This window comes from Dipodomys merriami, unplaced genomic scaffold (assembly GCF_024711535.1).
Source record: "Dipodomys merriami isolate MVZ:Mamm:240054 unplaced genomic scaffold, mDipMer1.0.p SCAF_3, whole genome shotgun sequence".
In the NCBI taxonomy this organism is placed as follows: Eukaryota; Metazoa; Chordata; class Mammalia; order Rodentia; family Heteromyidae; genus Dipodomys; species Dipodomys merriami.
Window position 1 is genome coordinate 96165110 of NW_027204492.1, and position 18415 is coordinate 96183524.

Consider the following 18415-nt stretch of genomic DNA (forward strand, 5'->3'; position numbering starts at 1 on the left):
TTTGGCAAATGTTAAATTGGCATACACTATAATCACTTCAAAGGGGAATAATAACACAAATAATATTGATAACAGAAATAGTAAGAACATTGAGATGAATAAGGAAATGGGGCTAACACTGGTTTGAGTCTTGTGTGAAACAAGGACAATTGAGCCTCTAGTGGAGGTCTGCCATGTCTGTCACTGACTTAGAACTTACAGAAGAATGGAAAAGCTCAGAAGTAATAGAAAAGAACAATCCCATAACCTGGAGCTGCATCCTAGAAAGAAGTTTTTCCACTAAAGCAAAGAATCTTCGAGAATATGAAAATCAAGTGGAAAGAGTTCCCTCAGAATCAGAGTCCAGAACTGAGTGAGCAAAGTCCTCTGGGGAAAACACTTCTAGACCTAAGCCTGACCATACTTCAGTGGTCCCCAATGACATCACAAAGTGCAGGTGGTCACAAAGGAAGTACTTGGACATAAAGCCTGATCATTCCAGAGGCCCAGATTAGAAAGAACATCACCTGAGCTAACAAGAACACATAGCAAACAGCATAGCTAGAAATAAAGAAGGTGAGAACATGCCAAAATCTAAGAGAAGAGCTATGACCCGCTCTGCACGGGCTGAGCTTCAGTTTCCTGTTAGCCGTGTGGACCGGTTCCTGCGTGAGGATAAGTACGCCCAGCGATTGTGCTCTTTAACACCCGTATTCTTGACTGGCATCCTCGAGTATCTGGTGTCCAACATCCTAGACCTGGCTGGCAAGGAGGCCCGTAGAAACGGCACGACATGCATCACCCCGGAACACGTGAAGATGGTCGTGGAAAACCAGAAGGAATTCCAGTTCATCCATCATAACATCAAAGCTCTAAGTGGTGAGATGACCGAACCCAAAGAGTGATGCTGCATCAAACACGGTGCGAGTTCAACAACCTCATCTGTCCTCTGAAATGTCCACACATCATTGCTGCTTATTAAATAAAGCATTTGGACCAATGTCAGTGGCTCTGATTCCTCAGTTCGTCGTTGTGAGTGGGAGGGGCCCATAGACATCGAGGTGCTACCCCCTGGAGGGTTGAGGGGTGGAAGCTGTGGTCAGCAAGGGGTGCATGACTAGATGATTTCAAGGGAGCACTTTTCATGGGGGGCTGTGTGGGCAGTGGTCCTGGTGGGAGGAGGTGGCTGAGGAAGAGGACAGAAAAGGTGTCCTCCTGGGCTCTGAGGAAGAAAGGCCTTAGGAGGCCACAGAAGTGGCTGGAGACCCCCAAGGCATGTTGGTAACTGGGGAGGTGCCAAAAACCCTGATAGGGGTGGAGACTTTCATCTCCACTGAATGGAAGGGTTCAGATTAGACAGAGATGGGAGTGGGTTTGGGGGAGAGGTTGGTACCCAGTGGGCATGGACTTTAAGGGGGCATTCACATGAAGACTCAGGAGTGATGGTGAAGCTACAAGAAAATGTACAAAATACAACTACACGTGAGTCTTGTAAGTACTCTGTGCACTGCTTTAACTTAGACGTAAGATTCACACCAAGTATCACAGCAATCTGTTTCCTTGACTGGGAGGGTTCACGTTTGAAGTCCTTGAGGGATGCTGTCTGCTGGCCTTTCACAGAGGCAAGCTCAGAGGCTGCCCACTTAGCTTCCTCCACAGACTCAGAGGATCCGTGTTTCTCTTCCCACACACTGCTTTCCAGTCCCATTATCTTGGACGTTTCATCTGCTCCCTCTCAATGGTACTTTCCTTATATAAGACAAAGGAGAGGAGTCCCTTCATCTTTAGTGCTCTCAAATGGAAGTCTACTTGTGCTTGCAAACTGCTGCTTCACACAGCAACTCATATGGAATCACCCTTAACCAGCTGCATCACCTTCCTTCCATATCTGCACAGGATCAAGTGTGCTTTGTCATAATACCAGGCCTGGTACTTAGATGACTGCTGCCATCACATAGGCTGAAAATCCTTTTGTCCTTTGGAGGAAGAAGGGACCAAAATGAAAGACATTAACCAGGCAAGGTAGCCTCTGCTCCTTCTGCCTGGTAATTTTCACCTACTCTCTGCTTTTCTAGAAGCTGAAGAACCTGGCCTGGCCTTTGGCTAATCATAGGATTGTCTTAAGAATAGAAGGAGTAGAAGATATGCATGTACAAATTCAAACGTTTTCTTGTCACATAATGCTCACTGACCCTTGTATTTATAGAAACCTCATTGTCAACACTTTCCATCCCATAAATTTGTGATTGCTTGTAGAGTCATCAAACACACCTTAACCAAGATCACTTCTTACTTCTCAGTTCATTTGAATAGCAAAGCAAAAAGTACCGCTGAGAGGGAGCAGATGAAATGTCCAAGATAATGGGACTGGAAAGCAGTGTGTGGGAAGAGAAACACGGATCCTCTGAGTCTGTGGAGGAAGCTAAGTGGGCAGCCTCTGAGCTTGCCTCTGTGAAAGGCCAGCAGACAGCATCCCTCAAGGACTTCAAACGTGAACCCTCCCAGTCAAGGAAACAGATTGCTGTGATACTTGGTGTGAATCTTACGTCTAAGTTAAAGCAGTGCACAGAGTACTTACAAGACTCACGTGTAGTTGTATTTTGTACATTTTCTTGTAGCTTCACCATCACTCCTGAGTCTTCATGTGAATGCCCCCTTAAAGTCCATGCCCACTGGGTACCAACCTCTCCCCCAAACCCACTCCCATCTCTGTCTAATCTGAACCCTTCCATTCAGTGGAGATGAAAGTCTCCACCCCTATCAGGGTTTTTGGCACCTCCCCAGTTACCAACATGCCTTGGGGGTCTCCAGCCACTTCTGTGGCCTCCTAAGGCCTTTCTTCCTCAGAGCCCAGGAGGACACCTTTTCTGTCCTCTTCCTCAGCCACCTCCTCCCACCAGGACCACTGCCCACACAGCCCCCCATGAAAAGTGCTCCCTTGAAATCATCTAGTCATGCACCCCTTGCTGACCACAGCTTCCACCCCTCAACCCTCCAGGGGGTAGCACCTCGATGTCTATGGGCCCCTCCCACTCACAACGACGAACTGAGGAATCAGAGCCACTGACATTGGTCCAAATGCTTTATTTAATAAGCAGCAATGATGTGTGGACATTTCAGAGGACAGATGAGGTTGTTGAACTCGCACCGTGTTTGATGCAGCATCACTCTTTGGGTTCGGTCATCTCACCACTTAGAGCTTTGATGTTATGATGGATGAACTGGAATTCCTTCTGGTTTTCCACGACCATCTTCACGTGTTCCGGGGTGATGCATGTCGTGCCGTTTCTACGGGCCTCCTTGCCAGCCAGGTCTAGGATGTTGGACACCAGATACTCGAGGATGCCAGTCAAGAATACGGGTGTTAAAGAGCACAATCGCTGGGCGTACTTATCCTCACGCAGGAACCGGTCCACACGGCTAACAGGAAACTGAAGCTCAGCCCGTGCAGAGCGGGTCATAGCTCTTCTCTTAGATTTTGGCATGTTCTCACCTTCTTTATTTCTAGCTATGCTGTTTGCTATGTGTTCTTGTTAGCTCAGGTGATGTTCTTTCTAATCTGGGCCTCTGGAATGATCAGGCTTTATGTCCAAGTACTTCCTTTGTGACCACCTGCACTTTGTGATGTCATTGGGGACCACTGAAGTATGGTCAGGCTTAGGTCTAGAAGTGTTTTCCCCAGAGGACTTTGCTCACTCAGTTCTGGACTCTGATTCTGAGGGAACTCTTTCCACTTGATTTTCATATTCTCGAAGATTCTTTGCTTTAGTGGAAAAACTTCTTTCTAGGATGCAGCTCCAGGTTATGGGATTGTTCTTTTCTATTACTTCTGAGCTTTTCCATTCTTCTGTAAGTTCTAAGTCAGTGACAGACATGGCAGACCTCCACTAGAGGCTCAATTGTCCTTGTTTCACACAAGACTCAAACCAGTGTTAGCCCCATTTCCTTATTCATCTCAATGTTCTTACTATTTCTGTTATCAATATTATTTGTGTTATTATTCCCCTTTGAAGTGATTATAGTGTATGCCAATTTAACATTTGCCAAACTTTTAAGTGATAAATATTTTACAACATATTCAGACAGGACTGAGTGTCATAATTTTACAGTTTTGAATAATTATCTCTATTCATTTTGGAGGAGAAACCCAGATTATGTTCAATTGATTTACCTCTTAAAGCCACAGAAACTCCAGTGAGAGAAGTGTACTTCATACATGTGTAAAGCCCAAGACTGCCTGTTTGGACTCTCCTCTCTGAGTATAATATACTCTCATGTCATTCCTTGAAATATATACCCTTTAGGAGTTTCCTCTTCCAGACTTGTTACATAAATGATATGTAGCTTTTGGTATCTTGCTTCTTTCCCTTTGCACATCGTCAGGCTTCATACACATCATAATGCTTATCGGTACTCCATTCACCATCTAGGTATAAAACAGTCCATTACATGCATACTTCACTTTCTGTTTATCATGTTATTTCTCTTGCTTGGCTATTATAAAAGATCATTGCTTTGAACATCCAGGTACAGTGTTTTGTGTGAATATAGGTGTTTACTTTCCTTATATATATGCCAAATGATGTAATTGCTTAGACATTAGACATATGATGAGAATTTGTTTTATAGTCTGATCATTTGGCTTTCTTTTTCTTTTTTTTTTTTTGTCAGTCAAGGGGCTTAATCTCTGGGCTTGGGCACTGTCCTTAAGCTCTTCAGCTCAAGTTGAGCACATTACCACTTGAACCACTCCCGGTTTTCTTGTGGTTAATTGGTGACAAAAGTTTCACGAAGTTCCTTCTTGGGCTGGTTTTGAACCACAATCCTCAGATCTCAGCTTCCTGAGTAGCTAGGATTACAAGCCTGAGCCATCAGCGCTCAGCTCTGGCTTTCTTTTTAATGGATTGATCATTGAAAGAGCTCTGCTCTCTGATGCATGGGAGAAAATACAGAATCTAGTTTGTCCATTGTTTATTTTCAGGTTAATATGGAAAATTTCATGCTTTCTGGAAGAAGAACAGCTATTAGATTTTGATATGAGTTTTCCTGTTTCCATGTTTACTCTTTTTGTTGTTGTTCTTGGTCATAAGGCTTAAATTCTGGGCCTGTGCGCTGTCTCTGAGCTGTTTGGTTCAAGCGGAGTACTCTACCACTTGAGCCACAGCTTCACTTCCGGTTTTCTGGTGGTTAATTGGAGATAAGAGTCTCACGGACTTTCCTGCCTGGGCTGGCATTGAATCATGATCCTCAGATCTCAGCCTCCCGAATAGCTAGGATTACAGGCATGAGTCACCAACGCCTGACTCTGTTTATTCTTCACTCCTGATTGAGACTTGTGAAATTGAGCTGAAAAGTTCTCTGTTCCTGGGCTAGTATGTCTATGATTCCCTGCTTCAGAAATGTCTTCAGTTTTGTTATGTAAGTAAAATATTTACTTTCTCTACTTGTTACTTATTATACTATAAATTCTTTAAAATTAAGGAGCATTATTCTTTTTTAAAAATCTTTAATTATATTTTCCTTTTAAGTTGTTATTGTAAAGGTGATGTGTGGAGGAGTTACCAATGAGTGGACAATGTGCCCCTTTCCCTCATAACAGCACTATTTTAATTGTCATACCTAGCTAAATAAATTGAAAAGTTCTAAATTTCTCTGAAGATAAAGAAATTTGAATCTCTCATTTTATAAATGTATCACACTAGATAATGCAAATTCTTAAAAAAAATAAATTTGTTTTACAATTCAAAATCACTGGCCAAGCCGGATGCCTGTGGCTCACGCCTGTAATCCTAGCTACTCAGGAGGCTGAGATCTGAGGATCACGGTCCAAAGCCAGCCTGGGCAGAAAAGTTCATGAGACTCTGATCTCCAATAAACCACTAGAAAACCAGAAGTGGTTCTGTGGCTCAAGAGGTAGCGTGCTCACCTTGAGCTGAAGAGCACAGGGACAGCGCCCAAGCCCAGAGTTCAGGCCCCACGACTGACAAAAAAAAAAAAAAAATCACTGGCCACTGGCGGCTTATGCCTATAATCCTAGTAATCCTAGTTACTCCGGAGGCTGAGATCTTAAGATTGTGGTTCAAAGCCAGCCCAAGAAAAACAAATCTGTGAGACTCATACCTCTAATTAACCAGCAAGAGAACCAGAAGTTGCAGTGTGCCTAAAGTGGTAGAGTACCAGCCCTGAGTGAAAAAGCCAAGTGAGAGTTTGTGGCTCTGAGTTCAAGCCCCAGTATCAGCACAAAAGAAAAAAAATCAAAACTATATCATTGATTTAAATAGACATTTGAAAAAATGTTAATCTTTAGTATTTAATAAACTTAACATTAATTTATCAATGCTAAATACAACATAAGCATGCTCTTTAATACATAGGTCAATTTTTATTTTCCTAAGCTGACATAGGTCTTTTGATAAAACTAAGTGGCTTATAGGTAGTCATTTAAATATTATGTTTATTAAGTAGTGTTATTGTCACTTTGATTAATATATAAATTTCTTTACAACAATCATCAATGTTCACTCATATACCTACTGACCACCACTCAAGGCTGATTTTCTTCCATCAATTCTTTTTCTGTTGAATCTAGCCTAAGTTGGGATATTCTCTCTCTACCCTTGTACTTTCTGGCAAATTCTTCCCTAAGCTAACTGGCCTTACACCCATGCACCTCATGTCCTGTCCTCTCTTAGATAGACTGTGTCTTCCACATTAGCATTTCATGTCCTGTTTTCTCCTAGGAGAGAGAAATCAATCCTCCACCTGGTAGTTCCTTCAATATTGCACTGTAGCCATTCTCATCTTTTAGTCTTATCTTCCCCACACTTAGCATCACTCCTAACTCATGGGATATCTGCTTAGTTCTTCCTTAGATATTCTGTCAGGATTATTTTAGAGTTGGCTCCTCCCCTAAAACTGGCTACTCTACCTGTGTATTTCCTGCTGAGTCATCCTCTAAGTAGATGCTAAGTTCCTCAGGTATTACCTGCTAACTTATATTCAAGACTGGCTGTGTTCTCTACCTATGAATCACCTAACAAGACCTGCCCTAGATTCATTGCATTGTCTGCCTATGTACCACTTACTAAGTCCTAAATCATATATTCTATTTCATACATTTTCTCTTCAGTTCTCCATTATCTATATACTTCCTACTGAGTCTTATTTTAATAGATAATCTCTACACCCATGGACATCCCACTGTTTCTTCCTCTAGACTGTACACCCCAAATATAAAACACTTCCATATGCTTCTATCAAGCCTTCCCTATGAAGCCAAGATACAGGAGTGAGTAATTTCCTTTTGTATCTAAATCCCATTTTGAACAGTTTCTTGCCTAACTTTCCTTTATCTTTTTCAGACTCAGGAAGTAATTCTGCTATTTTCTGAGAAACCATGGTACCCAGAAACACTGGCATGTGTCCAGGCAAAACGACCTCCTAGTCAGCATGATGGCCTAATCAGGACACATCCCACCATTCATCAAAGGTTCCAACTACTGCTTATTCCGGCCCCCCTCCCAGCTTCTTACACCTGCCTTACAAAAAGCCTTTAAAGCTTTATTTTGAATATCCCACAGGGCTAATGCTGTTTATGGTCCCTTTCCTTTTTTGGAAAGTGCATAAACTTTACTTTCCCTTCCTTCATCCTTCCCACTTGCCTTCCCTCCTTCCCTCTCTCAGGCCTCTTTTTCCTTTCCATTTATTTATTTATTTATTTATTTATTTATTTATTTATTTATTTATTTAGGGTCCAGTCGTGGTGCCTAAACTCTGGGCCTGGGTGCTGTCCCTCAGCTCTTCAGCTCAAGGCTAGTGCTCTACCATTTGAGCCACAGCACCACTTCCAGTTTTTCTGGTGGTTTATTAGAGATAAGAGTTTGACAGATTTTCCTGCCCAGGCTGGCTTTGAACCATGATCCTCAGATCTCAGCCTCCTGAGTAGCTAGGATTACAGACATGAGCCACAGGCACCCAGCTCCCAAACTGACTTTTTGCTAGTTATTTTGGAGATGGACTCTCATGAACTTTTCTGCTGCAGCTCACTTTAAACCACAATCTTCTAGCCTTCTGGGTAGCCAGAACTACAGGGGTGAGCCACTGGCACCTGTTGAAACTTTGCTTTTTGACTTGCTAGTTCAACTCTTGGTGAATTCTTCATACCTTCTGTATTGAACAAAGCTGCAGGACTAACATATCCAGAGGCCAGTAGAGGAGACCTCTCCCATTGCTACACAGTTACTCTAGTTTGTGGGACCATCCTCTCAATAAGTGGGTTAAGTCTTACTTCTTACTTGTTTTTTTTTTAGGGAAATACATTTATTGAGACCAGAATGTAATTTTCTAGGTTTAAGATTTACAATTCCATTTTCAGATCCATTGTCAGATCATCATCCTCTAGGCAAGGCCTGAGTAAAAAGGGGATATATCTTACTAGTCCTCTTCAAGCCATTTTCCCTGTGGCTTTGGGATACCAAACTCAGGAAGTTCCTGTGGGTCATTATGAGAGGGGGTGCTTCATCTCAACTCTAAGCTGAAAATGTCCACCCTGTTAAATTTAGTTTTTGTCTCCTCCTTTTAGTTGTCATTTAGAGCCATACTCTATAAATACCTCATAAACTCATTTCTTTGGTATTTTCTTATAAACTGAAAGAAGATGGGCCTGACTGATGCACAAAGAAAGACCTGATCTTCTATAATGTCATCTGATGAAAATATATACTGGAGAACCAAGGGTTTTTGCCTAAAAATGGTTCTCTCCATATTAAAATTATCCTTCAACTTTGTCTTTACCATCAAAACATTGAAAATGTTGAAAAGTTCCTTACATTCTGACCTTTTGGGTTCTTTCCCAGTATTTAGACCTCCACTTTTCCTATCAAATGCTTCTTTTTACCCCACCCCATTTTTTTTCCTCCTTCAGCTTCCCCAAAGGAGGATCCTGATGATTTCTGTTTAGATGTTCCTCTAGTGTAGTGACCCTCAAATCCTCCCTCCCAATCAGAGTCTCCTTCCTCACCATTCCTTTCACTTTCCTTTATTCTTTCCTTTGCTCCTACAATAAAAAAAGATTCCTAGATACTGTCCTATCCTCCTCCTCTATGACTCTATCAGCATCTGAAGATCCCACCTCTGTCCCTTGTTTTTCTAATTTTCTTCTTCATCTGAAAGTTCACTTCAGCTAGTTCCCACCAGTTAAATCCACTCAGTCTCCTCTTTAGGCCTCCCGATTATTCCTTCCTCTATCCTCTTAGTGAGGTGGCAGATGTAGAAGAGACCATGAGAGTTTACATTCTTTTCTCTATGTCTCCAGTTGAAGTTAAACTGGGTAACTTCTTAATACTCCTCTCAATTTGAATACTGTAAGGAATTTTAATACCTTACTCTTACTTATTATTGAAGTGGAGAGATGTTCATGTCCTCTTCACTACTTCTACAATGGAAGAACAAAATTAAACTCAGACAAAGGCTGGAAAACATGATAATGACTAAATCCATTGTCAAGCAGATAAATATAGACCGATAAGGATCTAAATTAGGACTACTAGTTGCATCTTGATTGCTTCAGCTTCTCTGGTAGACAAGCCCAAGATCACATGCTCACCTGCTTTACTGAGGACATGAAAAACAAATGAACCAAAATTAAACTCTGATTATTCCTAGGACTGACTGGGCATGTCCGAACCTGGATACCTGAATAGAGCTTGATTGCCATATTTTATATAAGACTCTAATAAGCTCAGAATCAGAGTATCTGGGAGTTGACTGAATCCTACATCCATATAGCTTTTTCTTTTACCTAAGCTGACAGCATTCTGTATCCATGTACTACTATATGTTAAGCCTGCCTCAACCCATTAAACTCTTACTATTTATTATTTCCTTTCCTGGCCTTATTGTCCTCTCTATCCATGGACCTGTGCCAAAACATATCCTAGGATGAAAACTATGTAAACCAGGCATTTCCTACTAGAGTCTTCTCTAGTAGGTTACCAGCAACCTTCATTAATATCTGGCTTCCTATCCTGGATTTGCTCTGGATTTGAAGTTTGCTAATTGATCATGCATTTCATTCTTTTTCATTCTTTTTTTTTTTTTTTTGTCAGTCGTGGGTCTTGAACTCTGGGCCTGGGTGCTGTCCCTCAGCTCTTCAGCTCAAGGTTAGCGCTCTACCACTTGAGCCAAGGTGCCACTGCCGGTTTTCTAAGTGGTTTATTGGAGATAAGAGTCTCACGGACTTTCCTGCCTAGGCAGGATTTGAACCATGATTATCACATCTCAGCCTCCTGAGTAGCTAGGATTACAGGAGTGATCCATTGGCGCATTTCTTTTTTGGGTCCGGTAGGGCCTAAACTCTGGGCCTTGGCGCTGTCCCTCAGCTCTTCAGCTCAAGGCTAGCTCTCTACCACTTGAGCCACAGCGCCACTTCTGGCTTTTTTTCTTTTTGCTTATGTTGTGCTGGGAATTGAACCCAGGGCCTCATGCATACAAGGCAAGCGCTCTACCACTGAGCCACTTTCCCAGCCCTCGGTGCATTTCTTAATATGTCATGCACATAAATGGTTTCATGTTAAACCAAAAGCCTTGCTCAAGGTACTCCCTGACAAGGAGGACCAAACTTGGTGAGATGGGCACAGTTTAGAAGGACTTGACTAAAGCATCTTTGTACTAAATTTTGTGAAAACGTATCATACTATAATTTCCTTAATTTTTAGACCTAGGTCACACCTTATGGTCCTAAAAACAAGCAGTAACCTCTGCTTACTCTTTTCTGTTACTGCAGTGATTGACACATTTCATTAAGTTTCAAAAAATATCGAGGGGCTGGGAAGGTGGCTCAGTGGTAGAGCGCTTGCCTTGCAAGCCTGAGGCCCTGGGTTTGATTCCTCAGCACCATATAAGCAAAAAGAAAAAAGCCAGAAGTGGTGCTGTGGCTCAAGTGGTAGAGCGCTAGCCTTGAGCTGAAGAGCTGAGGGACAGCGCCCAGGCCCAGAGTTCAGGCCCCACAACCGGACCCAAAAAAAAAAAAAAATATCGAGAAAAGTTTTAAGAATCTCATTTCTCCTTCCATAGCTACCAATCCCATGGTTCTATATATAACAGCTTTTGCGTGTTCATTTTTTCCTGAGACATTTTTGCCTTTGACTTTGAGCATATATTTATTACAACAGTGCACCCCTAAATAAAAATGTCTTTACTTGGATTGCTTTTCTTTGTTAAGTGTTAATATGTTCACATGACTTAGAATTTTGACTGACCTTTGGACTCTGCTCTCTTTACCCAGGCATTACTGTCAGCTTTCAGAATCAGTCATGACTTTGGCTAGTAAAATCAAGATTCATGGTGGTAAGTTATGCTTCCTCTCTTTATTCCATGCATCAGACTTTGTTATTTTTAATGCAGTCAAGATTTGACCTTATTTATATGCTCTCTTTCTCTCCCTGTATTCCACTTCAGTGTTTTGGAATGAAGTTCATAACCCTTATTAGTTCTTGGAAAAACCATAATTTTGTTTAATGTCCCATTACATTCTAGAGTGAAATTATTATCCCTAGGTCTCTGCTGAGAAATCACACTTTGTTGTTAAAGGCCTTTAGCTCCAACAGATGTTTTGTTCATCACCAGGGAAAAACTTCAAAGTAACTGATGTACTTCAGGCTCCTGCTACACAAGGCACATGATCTATCCTTGAAGTTCTGATTTCATTCATTTTCTCCCCAAATACCAAAACTTTGCAAAAGACAGCTTGTAACTTCAACAAACTTTTAGGGGATCTTGGAGTACCTCCCAACCTTATTTACTTGGTAGGTGTTCCCAAGATCTGCATATCCAAGTCATCATTTAAGTAATGTTCTACTAATTTTGTCTAGTATGAAGAGCTGGATTCATCTCCCACCAAAATTTCAGAAGGTATTTTTTTCTTCCAAATATCAACTCTCTTTTCTAAAACCTAAGGCCTCACCATTTCTTCATACTAACTTCTTTCCCTTCCTTAATATCTACTTTGAGCCAACATTTATCTCCCTTTAATATTTTATTCTTTCTTCCTTCAATGGATCTATTTTTGAGCTACCTTTTAGTTCCTTTTAATCTGTTATTCTTTTGTCTTTCAATATTTCTATATTTTACTTTGTTTTTGAACATTTCTCATCCCAGTTTTTTCTCTCCTCCATTCCCTTTACACACTTATGCTTTGGGTTCTGCTTCTTTCATCAGAGGGTCTAAAGAACTCAATGAATCAAAGAACAATGAACTAAGAAAGTAATTTTTTGTGCTGGTCCTGAGGCTTGAATTCAGGGCCTGGGCACTGTCCCTTAGCTTTTTCACCCAAGGCTTGTGCTCTACTACTTGAACCACAGCTCTACTTCCACCTTTTTTGGTGATTAGTTGGACTTTCTTTCAAATCATGATCCTCAGATCTCAGACTCCTGAGTAGCTAGGATTAAGGTATGAGCCACTGGTGCCTGGCAAGAGTAATCTTCAAATTCCAGATGTTCTATGAACTTTTCTGCATTGTTAAATACTTCTTGGATCTCTGGAAAAATTAGGAGTAGTTTTTCATCCTGTTCAGATTATTCCTTTTAGTTTTCTCAGTAAGGATTTTTTGAACTGGAAATTTCCTTGTGAACCTGGGAGATTCTGGCCTTTAGTTTAAAAACTAAGATGGGTTACCATAAATGAAAACATTCAGATTCATCAAAATAGCACAAGTGCTTTTCACAAAGCCAAGAAAAATGGTAATCTCGATTCTATGCACTTCAAATTCACTTCCAAATTTGATTGGTGATAAATACAAAACAATTACAGGTAACAATGAAAGACATGAGTCTTCAACAGTAAGCACCTATTAAAATTTAGGTGGAAGGGCCGGGCGCTGGTGGCTCACGCCTGTAATCCTAGCTACTCAGGAGGCTGAGATCTGAGGATCGCGGTTCAAAGCCAGCCCAGGCAGGAGAGACCGTGAGACTCCTATCTCCAATAAACCACCAGAAAACCGGAAGTGGTGCTGTAGCTCAAGTGGTAGAGCGCTCGCCTTGAGCTGAAGAGCTGAGGGACAGCGCCCAGGCCCAGAGTTCAAGCCCCACGACCGACAAAAAATAATAATAATAATAAAAAAATTTAGGCGGAAGGAATTTTCAGGAAATTCTTCATTCACTATACTGGTCCAGTTTAAGTCATCAGATTGTCTCTAAAAGAGAGACCATATGAAAATATTGGCCTACAGCCAAGATTCATACTTTAATCCAACATCATAAAGATGCCATGCTTGAAAATTGAAATCAACACATTAGAAGATCATGGCTCATCAATTTTAAAAATTAGAAAAATTGAATACATTTGGCCCTGATTATTTTTTGTAGCTCACTGTTGACAAATATATTTGAAAGCATTTCAAAGAAAATTATCACTGCACTAGGGATTTTTCAGCCTTAAAGTGAAAAGAGGAAACAAGAGAGTAGATGTTTTATCTAATAATAATCTCTCTGAAAGACCCAATACCTTGTAGTCTGCAAATCTTCCTAAAATACCAAACGGGGAATCATTATTTCTCTTCATGGATATTTACTCACCTTATTAGTGAACAAATAGAGTGCTTTCTCCATCGTAAATATCTCAAAATTTCTAACACTCTCTCTTTTAGTACAAAAAATGTTTTTTTGTGGCAACTTGTGGCAAAAGTTGCTGCTCTCTCAACTACTCATCATTTCCGTTAGATCTCTGTAATCAAATACAGCTTTCTTCTTTGTTTAATTCTACTGTTTACCCACTGTCTCAAATGTTCACAAAAATTACTTAGAAAATCTTGTATTACTCTATAATTGCCCCCACTCTGCCATCAGTTCTTACAGGTCATTTTGCTCTATTTTCAGCCCTGAAAGTTTCTAACAGTCTCTAGTACCACCTGAAGTAATTAGCATTTAAAATTTAAGAACCATTTATATTGTCCAAATATTGGATGAAATCGACACTTTGCTGCCACTGCCCAAACTGCTACAATACCCTTTAAATTCAGTGACAATAGCTAGACTGTCTACCATTCAGCAGCCTACTTCAATTTCTGTAGCCCATGACATTCCTATGTCCTTGTTCTTAATGAACTTGTTTCCAAACATAACAGAATTCATCACCTGACTTTAGAACCAGTGCCCCTTTGTCTGTGGGTGTGTACCACAGGTACCACCTCATTGAAGTCACTGCTGGTATAGATAAAGCTATCCTCTAGAACTTTATGTACTTTATGATGTCCAAACCTCCTTTTTTACTAAGAGCATCCGATATTACTACACTTCTAGACTTACTTCCTATGCTTGCTGTTATCTCTTTCCAACAATACTCTTCATAGGTGACAGGCCCCTGTCCTTGCCATTCTCTCATTTTTTTCCTATTAATGGGCACCCTAACATCTGCACCCTTATTATTGTCACTTAAGTTCTCCCTTTTTCTCATGATGTTTGAGAAATGCCCTTATTTGTCCACATTTAACTACTTGCAGACAGAACAATCTCTGAGTACCTGAGGTGCATTTCAGGCTGTGTTTGGCATCACAGACTTTGCTTGATCATTAAAATTAACCTGTTATAGTTGGGCGCCAGTGGCTCATGCCTGTAATCCTAGCTACTCAGGAGGCAGAGATCTGAGGATTGCAGTTCAAAGCCAGCCCGGGCAGGAACATCTGTGAGACTTATCTCAAATAAACCACCAGAAAACTGGAAGTGGTGCTGTGGCTCAAGTGATAGAGCACTAGCCTTGAGCTGAAGAGCTGAGGGACAGCACCCAGACCCAGAGTTCAAGCCCCGTGACTGACAAAAACAAAAACAAAAACAAAAAACTAACCTGTTATAAAAGCAAAGTCAACTCAGGTAGCCAAACTTACTGTCTCTGCACTTCTACCCCACTAAGTCATTCCTGTTCTGATAGTTTTCTACCTCCCAAGTATCTCAAAATATATGGCATATTTGCAACAAACTTCTGTGAAATTTTACCATTTCTTTTCTGTCCATTGGTTGTGCTTGGCCTTTCTGTTGGATAGTTCTAGTTTTCTGTAGGTCTCTGTGTTTGTTTCCAATTTTAAAATATGCTTCTTATTGGTACTGACAGTGGAGACTCTCTAAGTATTCTCTGAGTTTAATCTCCATATATCACAATGAACCATATTCATTTTTGTAATTTTTTGATAAAGAAGTACTGGTATTTAAACTTAGGGCCTCATACTTACTATGTAGATTCTTTACTACAGGAGTCATGCCCCCACCCCCAGCCCTCCAATGCTTTAGTTATTTTTTTAGCAGGCTCTCATATTTCTGACCATAACTAACCTTAAACTGTAATTCTCCTACCTAAGGTTTTCACATTACAGCCCTTAAGCACCGTGCTCATTTTGTTGTTGAGATGGGATCTCACTATCTTGTTGCCTCGACTTAATTTTGAACCTCAGTTCCCCAAGACTGTGCCTCCTGAGTAACTGCGATTAGTTACTATGACTTAGATGTAACTTCTAGTCAGTACAACGATGACCTCTTAATAAATTAAGTGTCTGAAAGGTACTATACCTGTTCCAAGGCTTCTGAAATTTATGATACCAGAAGCCAGTCAAATCAGTGATACCCTCACATTTCTATAGTAATCGATTAGCAAATTTGTCCTTCTAGTAGCTTTACTTCTGACAGTTGTTCCAGAGCAGCCCTAACTCTAGTGATCATGGGACATAGCTGAAAGTTTATCAATTTCTCCTGATCTCTGGCCTCTCAGACTAATGAAAACTTCATATATGATTAGCTTTGTCTTTGTGTGTGTGTGTGTGTGTGTGTGTGTGTGTGTGTGTGTGTGTGTGTGTGTGTGTGTGTGTGTGTGTGTGTGTGTGTGTGTGTGTGTGTGTGTGTGTGTGTGTGTGTGTGTGTGTGTGTGTGTGTTAGTCCTGGGGCTTGAACTCAGGGCTTGGGTGTTGTCCCTCAGCTTCTGTGCTGAAGGCTAGTGTTCTACACTTAAGTTACAGCTCTGTTTCCTTTTTTCATGATTAAAACTGGAGCTAAAATCTCACAGACTTTCTTGGCCGACTGGCTTTGAACTATGATCCTTAGTTTTCAGCCTCTTGATTAGCTAGGATTACTGGCATGAACCATTGGCACCTGGAATGCTCTGGCTTGTTACAGGAAGACTGCAACTAATAAGCACAATTTTTCCTTCAGGCACATAGAAGTTCAACTTTTACACTAGATGGACTTCAATTTGTTATCAGTTTGGAAACTCACAACCTTTCCGTCCCTGTTTATGGACTTTGAGTGACAGATTCAGTCTTTCAATTTTTGCAGTGATTTTAATCATCTGTTTTTATTTGTGTATGTTTAGAGCCTGAAATGCCTGAAGACAAGTATAAATGTGATAAATTTTATGAGCAGTGGACATGTATTAAGTAAGAATAAATTCCTTTCAGGGATTTTTGCCCACTATGCAAATGTTCATTCAGTATAGAAACTGGCAAAAGTCAGATATAAACCAGCATATACTAACAGTTGCATGTGAGAAGTACAGGATTTGCTCAGTCATTAAATACGGGATCAAAACAACACACATATTGATAAAAAGAAAGTCATATGTAGAGTATAGAATAGACACAGTGGAAGGTATAATGGCCTGCCACACTATAGATCATTAGTCCTTCAGCTTAAATGACTGTTCTGAATTCATTCCTACCAGAAATATTTTCTGATTCTAATATTACAAATAAACTTCAGTGTTCCAGGGTAATCTGCTGCCGTAAGAAAAAATATAACAGCTCCATTTATTATTATAGATATTATTGAATATGTAAATAGCAGATTTTAATTACCCATGGCCAAGGATATAAAACTTCTTATAACATAACCACAGTTGCAAATAAAGACAATGCGTTAAAATATTTTTCCTTAGTTTGTGCAATAGTTATCTCATGAAATGGACTTACTTACAAGGCTATTTCAAGCAAAATTAAGCTGGGCACTATTGGAGCACACCTGTAATCTTAGATACTCAGGAGGCTGAGGTCTGAGGATCATGATTTGAAGCCAGATCAGGCAGAAAAGTCCAGGAGACTCTTATTTCCGATAAACTATTCAGAAAAAGCTGGAAATGGCATTGTGACTCAAATGGTAGAGTGTGATCCTTGAGCAAAAGAAGTGCAGTACAGCACCCAGGCCCTGAATTCAAGCCCCAGGCCTGGAAAACAAGTAAAATTAAGATTTTTAACAGAGATTCTATTTTTTTTAGTTAGGAATGAATGAAAAAATAATTGCAGAAGAATAAGTTATTAAATGAAAAATGTTGTTTGTACATCTTCTAGTCTCCAAAATTCTGCTCAAATGCTTTCTGATGTCCTTTATATTGATATTGAAGTAATTGCTACAAAATTGTTCCCTTATTTGAGCATTTCTACTGTTTGAACCTAGCAGTTAAAGAATTTTTGTTATTCTGTTAGCATCCAATGTCCATCAGTTTTTTCAAAAGCTTATTGACTCTTACAGTTGAAATAATCTTCAGATTTTTTGAAGCCATGAAATCATACTTTAACCCTGAAGAAAAGCCTCTCAAACTTCTTTGTGATTTTTAAATTATTCATTGAACGAAGCATACTTAATTCTTGTTCATAGTTTCCAATATATCTTTTGAAATAGGATTTTTCAGAGTGAAAGAATAGTAGTTCTATTGAAGTACTCTATTGTTTAAAAGAAATGAAAGATTCAGCTTTTTAAATGTCAAGGCTTTTCTTTGAAGGGACAACATTATTTTTTAACAGAAAAAAATCTGACTTGAAATGGATAATTATTATGGCACTTGTCATGACTAACTTTGGAAATGCGCTTACTTGAAGAATTTGGTTCCTTTTTTTTTTTTTTTTCAATACTAGTGTTTGAAAATCAGAACTTCCTGCTTGCTAGGTAACGTTGTGCTGCTCAATCCATAGCTTTATGCAGCCCTTTTTATTGCATATTTTTGAGATGAGGTCTTGCTTTTTTCAGTGCCAGCCAGGACCATTTATCTATGTATAATTCTTGCCATAGCTAAACTGACAGGTGCATGCCATCCTACCCAGTTTTATCTGTTGAGATTGTGTCTTGTGATTTTTTTTGCCTGAGTTATAGCATTCAAAAGTCAAGGTTTAATTCTACTGGAAAGAGAAATAAATATATTAAGCAATCTTCCAAGGGTTTTCTGATCTTGATTGCTAGCAGTGCTGTATTTTCTTACTTGGAAGGGCCTAGCACTATTCTAAAAATTATAAATTTATTCTCTTGTTTGCATAAACAGTATATATTTCAATGACTTTTAAAAGTCATTAATTCTACAATTACTTCATAAATTCTATGACATCAACATACAATCTTTTTAAACATTATTCAACTTACTATTGATGAGAACAAAACTTTATTCTTTGTAGCCATAATTTCAAGCACGAATTTTT

The 18415-nt window shown here is 39.9% G+C and overlaps 2 protein-coding genes, 1 long non-coding RNA gene and 1 other non-coding gene across 4 annotated transcripts in view; 2 read left to right on the forward strand and 2 right to left on the reverse strand.

The window, feature by feature from the left end:
- Positions 1-563: 563 nt before the first annotated feature.
- On the forward strand, positions 564-884 carry LOC138839914 (histone H2A-Bbd type 1-like). Its single transcript, XM_070039390.1, has one exon. It carries the CDS (start codon positions 564-566, stop codon positions 882-884), a length of 321 nt encoding a protein of 106 aa, XP_069895491.1.
- Positions 885-3143: 2259 nt separating this feature from the next.
- LOC138839916 (histone H2A-Bbd type 1-like) lies at positions 3144-3464 on the reverse strand. The gene has a single exon (XM_070039391.1). The coding sequence runs from the start codon at positions 3462-3464 to the stop codon at positions 3144-3146; it is 321 nt and encodes a 106-aa protein (XP_069895492.1).
- A 6966-nt stretch (positions 3465-10430) lies between these two features.
- Trnat-ugu (transfer RNA threonine (anticodon UGU)) lies at positions 10431-10504 on the reverse strand. Its single transcript has one exon. It is a non-coding gene; the product is annotated as a tRNA-Thr (tRNA).
- A 759-nt stretch (positions 10505-11263) lies between these two features.
- The window catches only part of LOC138839668 (uncharacterized), a 48046-nt gene continuing 40894 nt past the window's right edge, over positions 11264-18415 (forward strand). The window contains exon 1 of the long non-coding RNA XR_011376008.1: positions 11264-11325. This is a non-coding gene — a long non-coding RNA (uncharacterized lncRNA). The remainder of the gene's footprint in view (positions 11326-18415) is intronic.

Coding starts and splice junctions, on each gene's coding strand:
- LOC138839914 (XM_070039390.1), top strand. CDS start 564: ATGCCAAAATCTAAGAGAAGAGCTATGACCCGCTCTGCACGGGCTGAG.
- LOC138839916 (XM_070039391.1), bottom strand. CDS start 3,464: ATGCCAAAATCTAAGAGAAGAGCTATGACCCGCTCTGCACGGGCTGAG.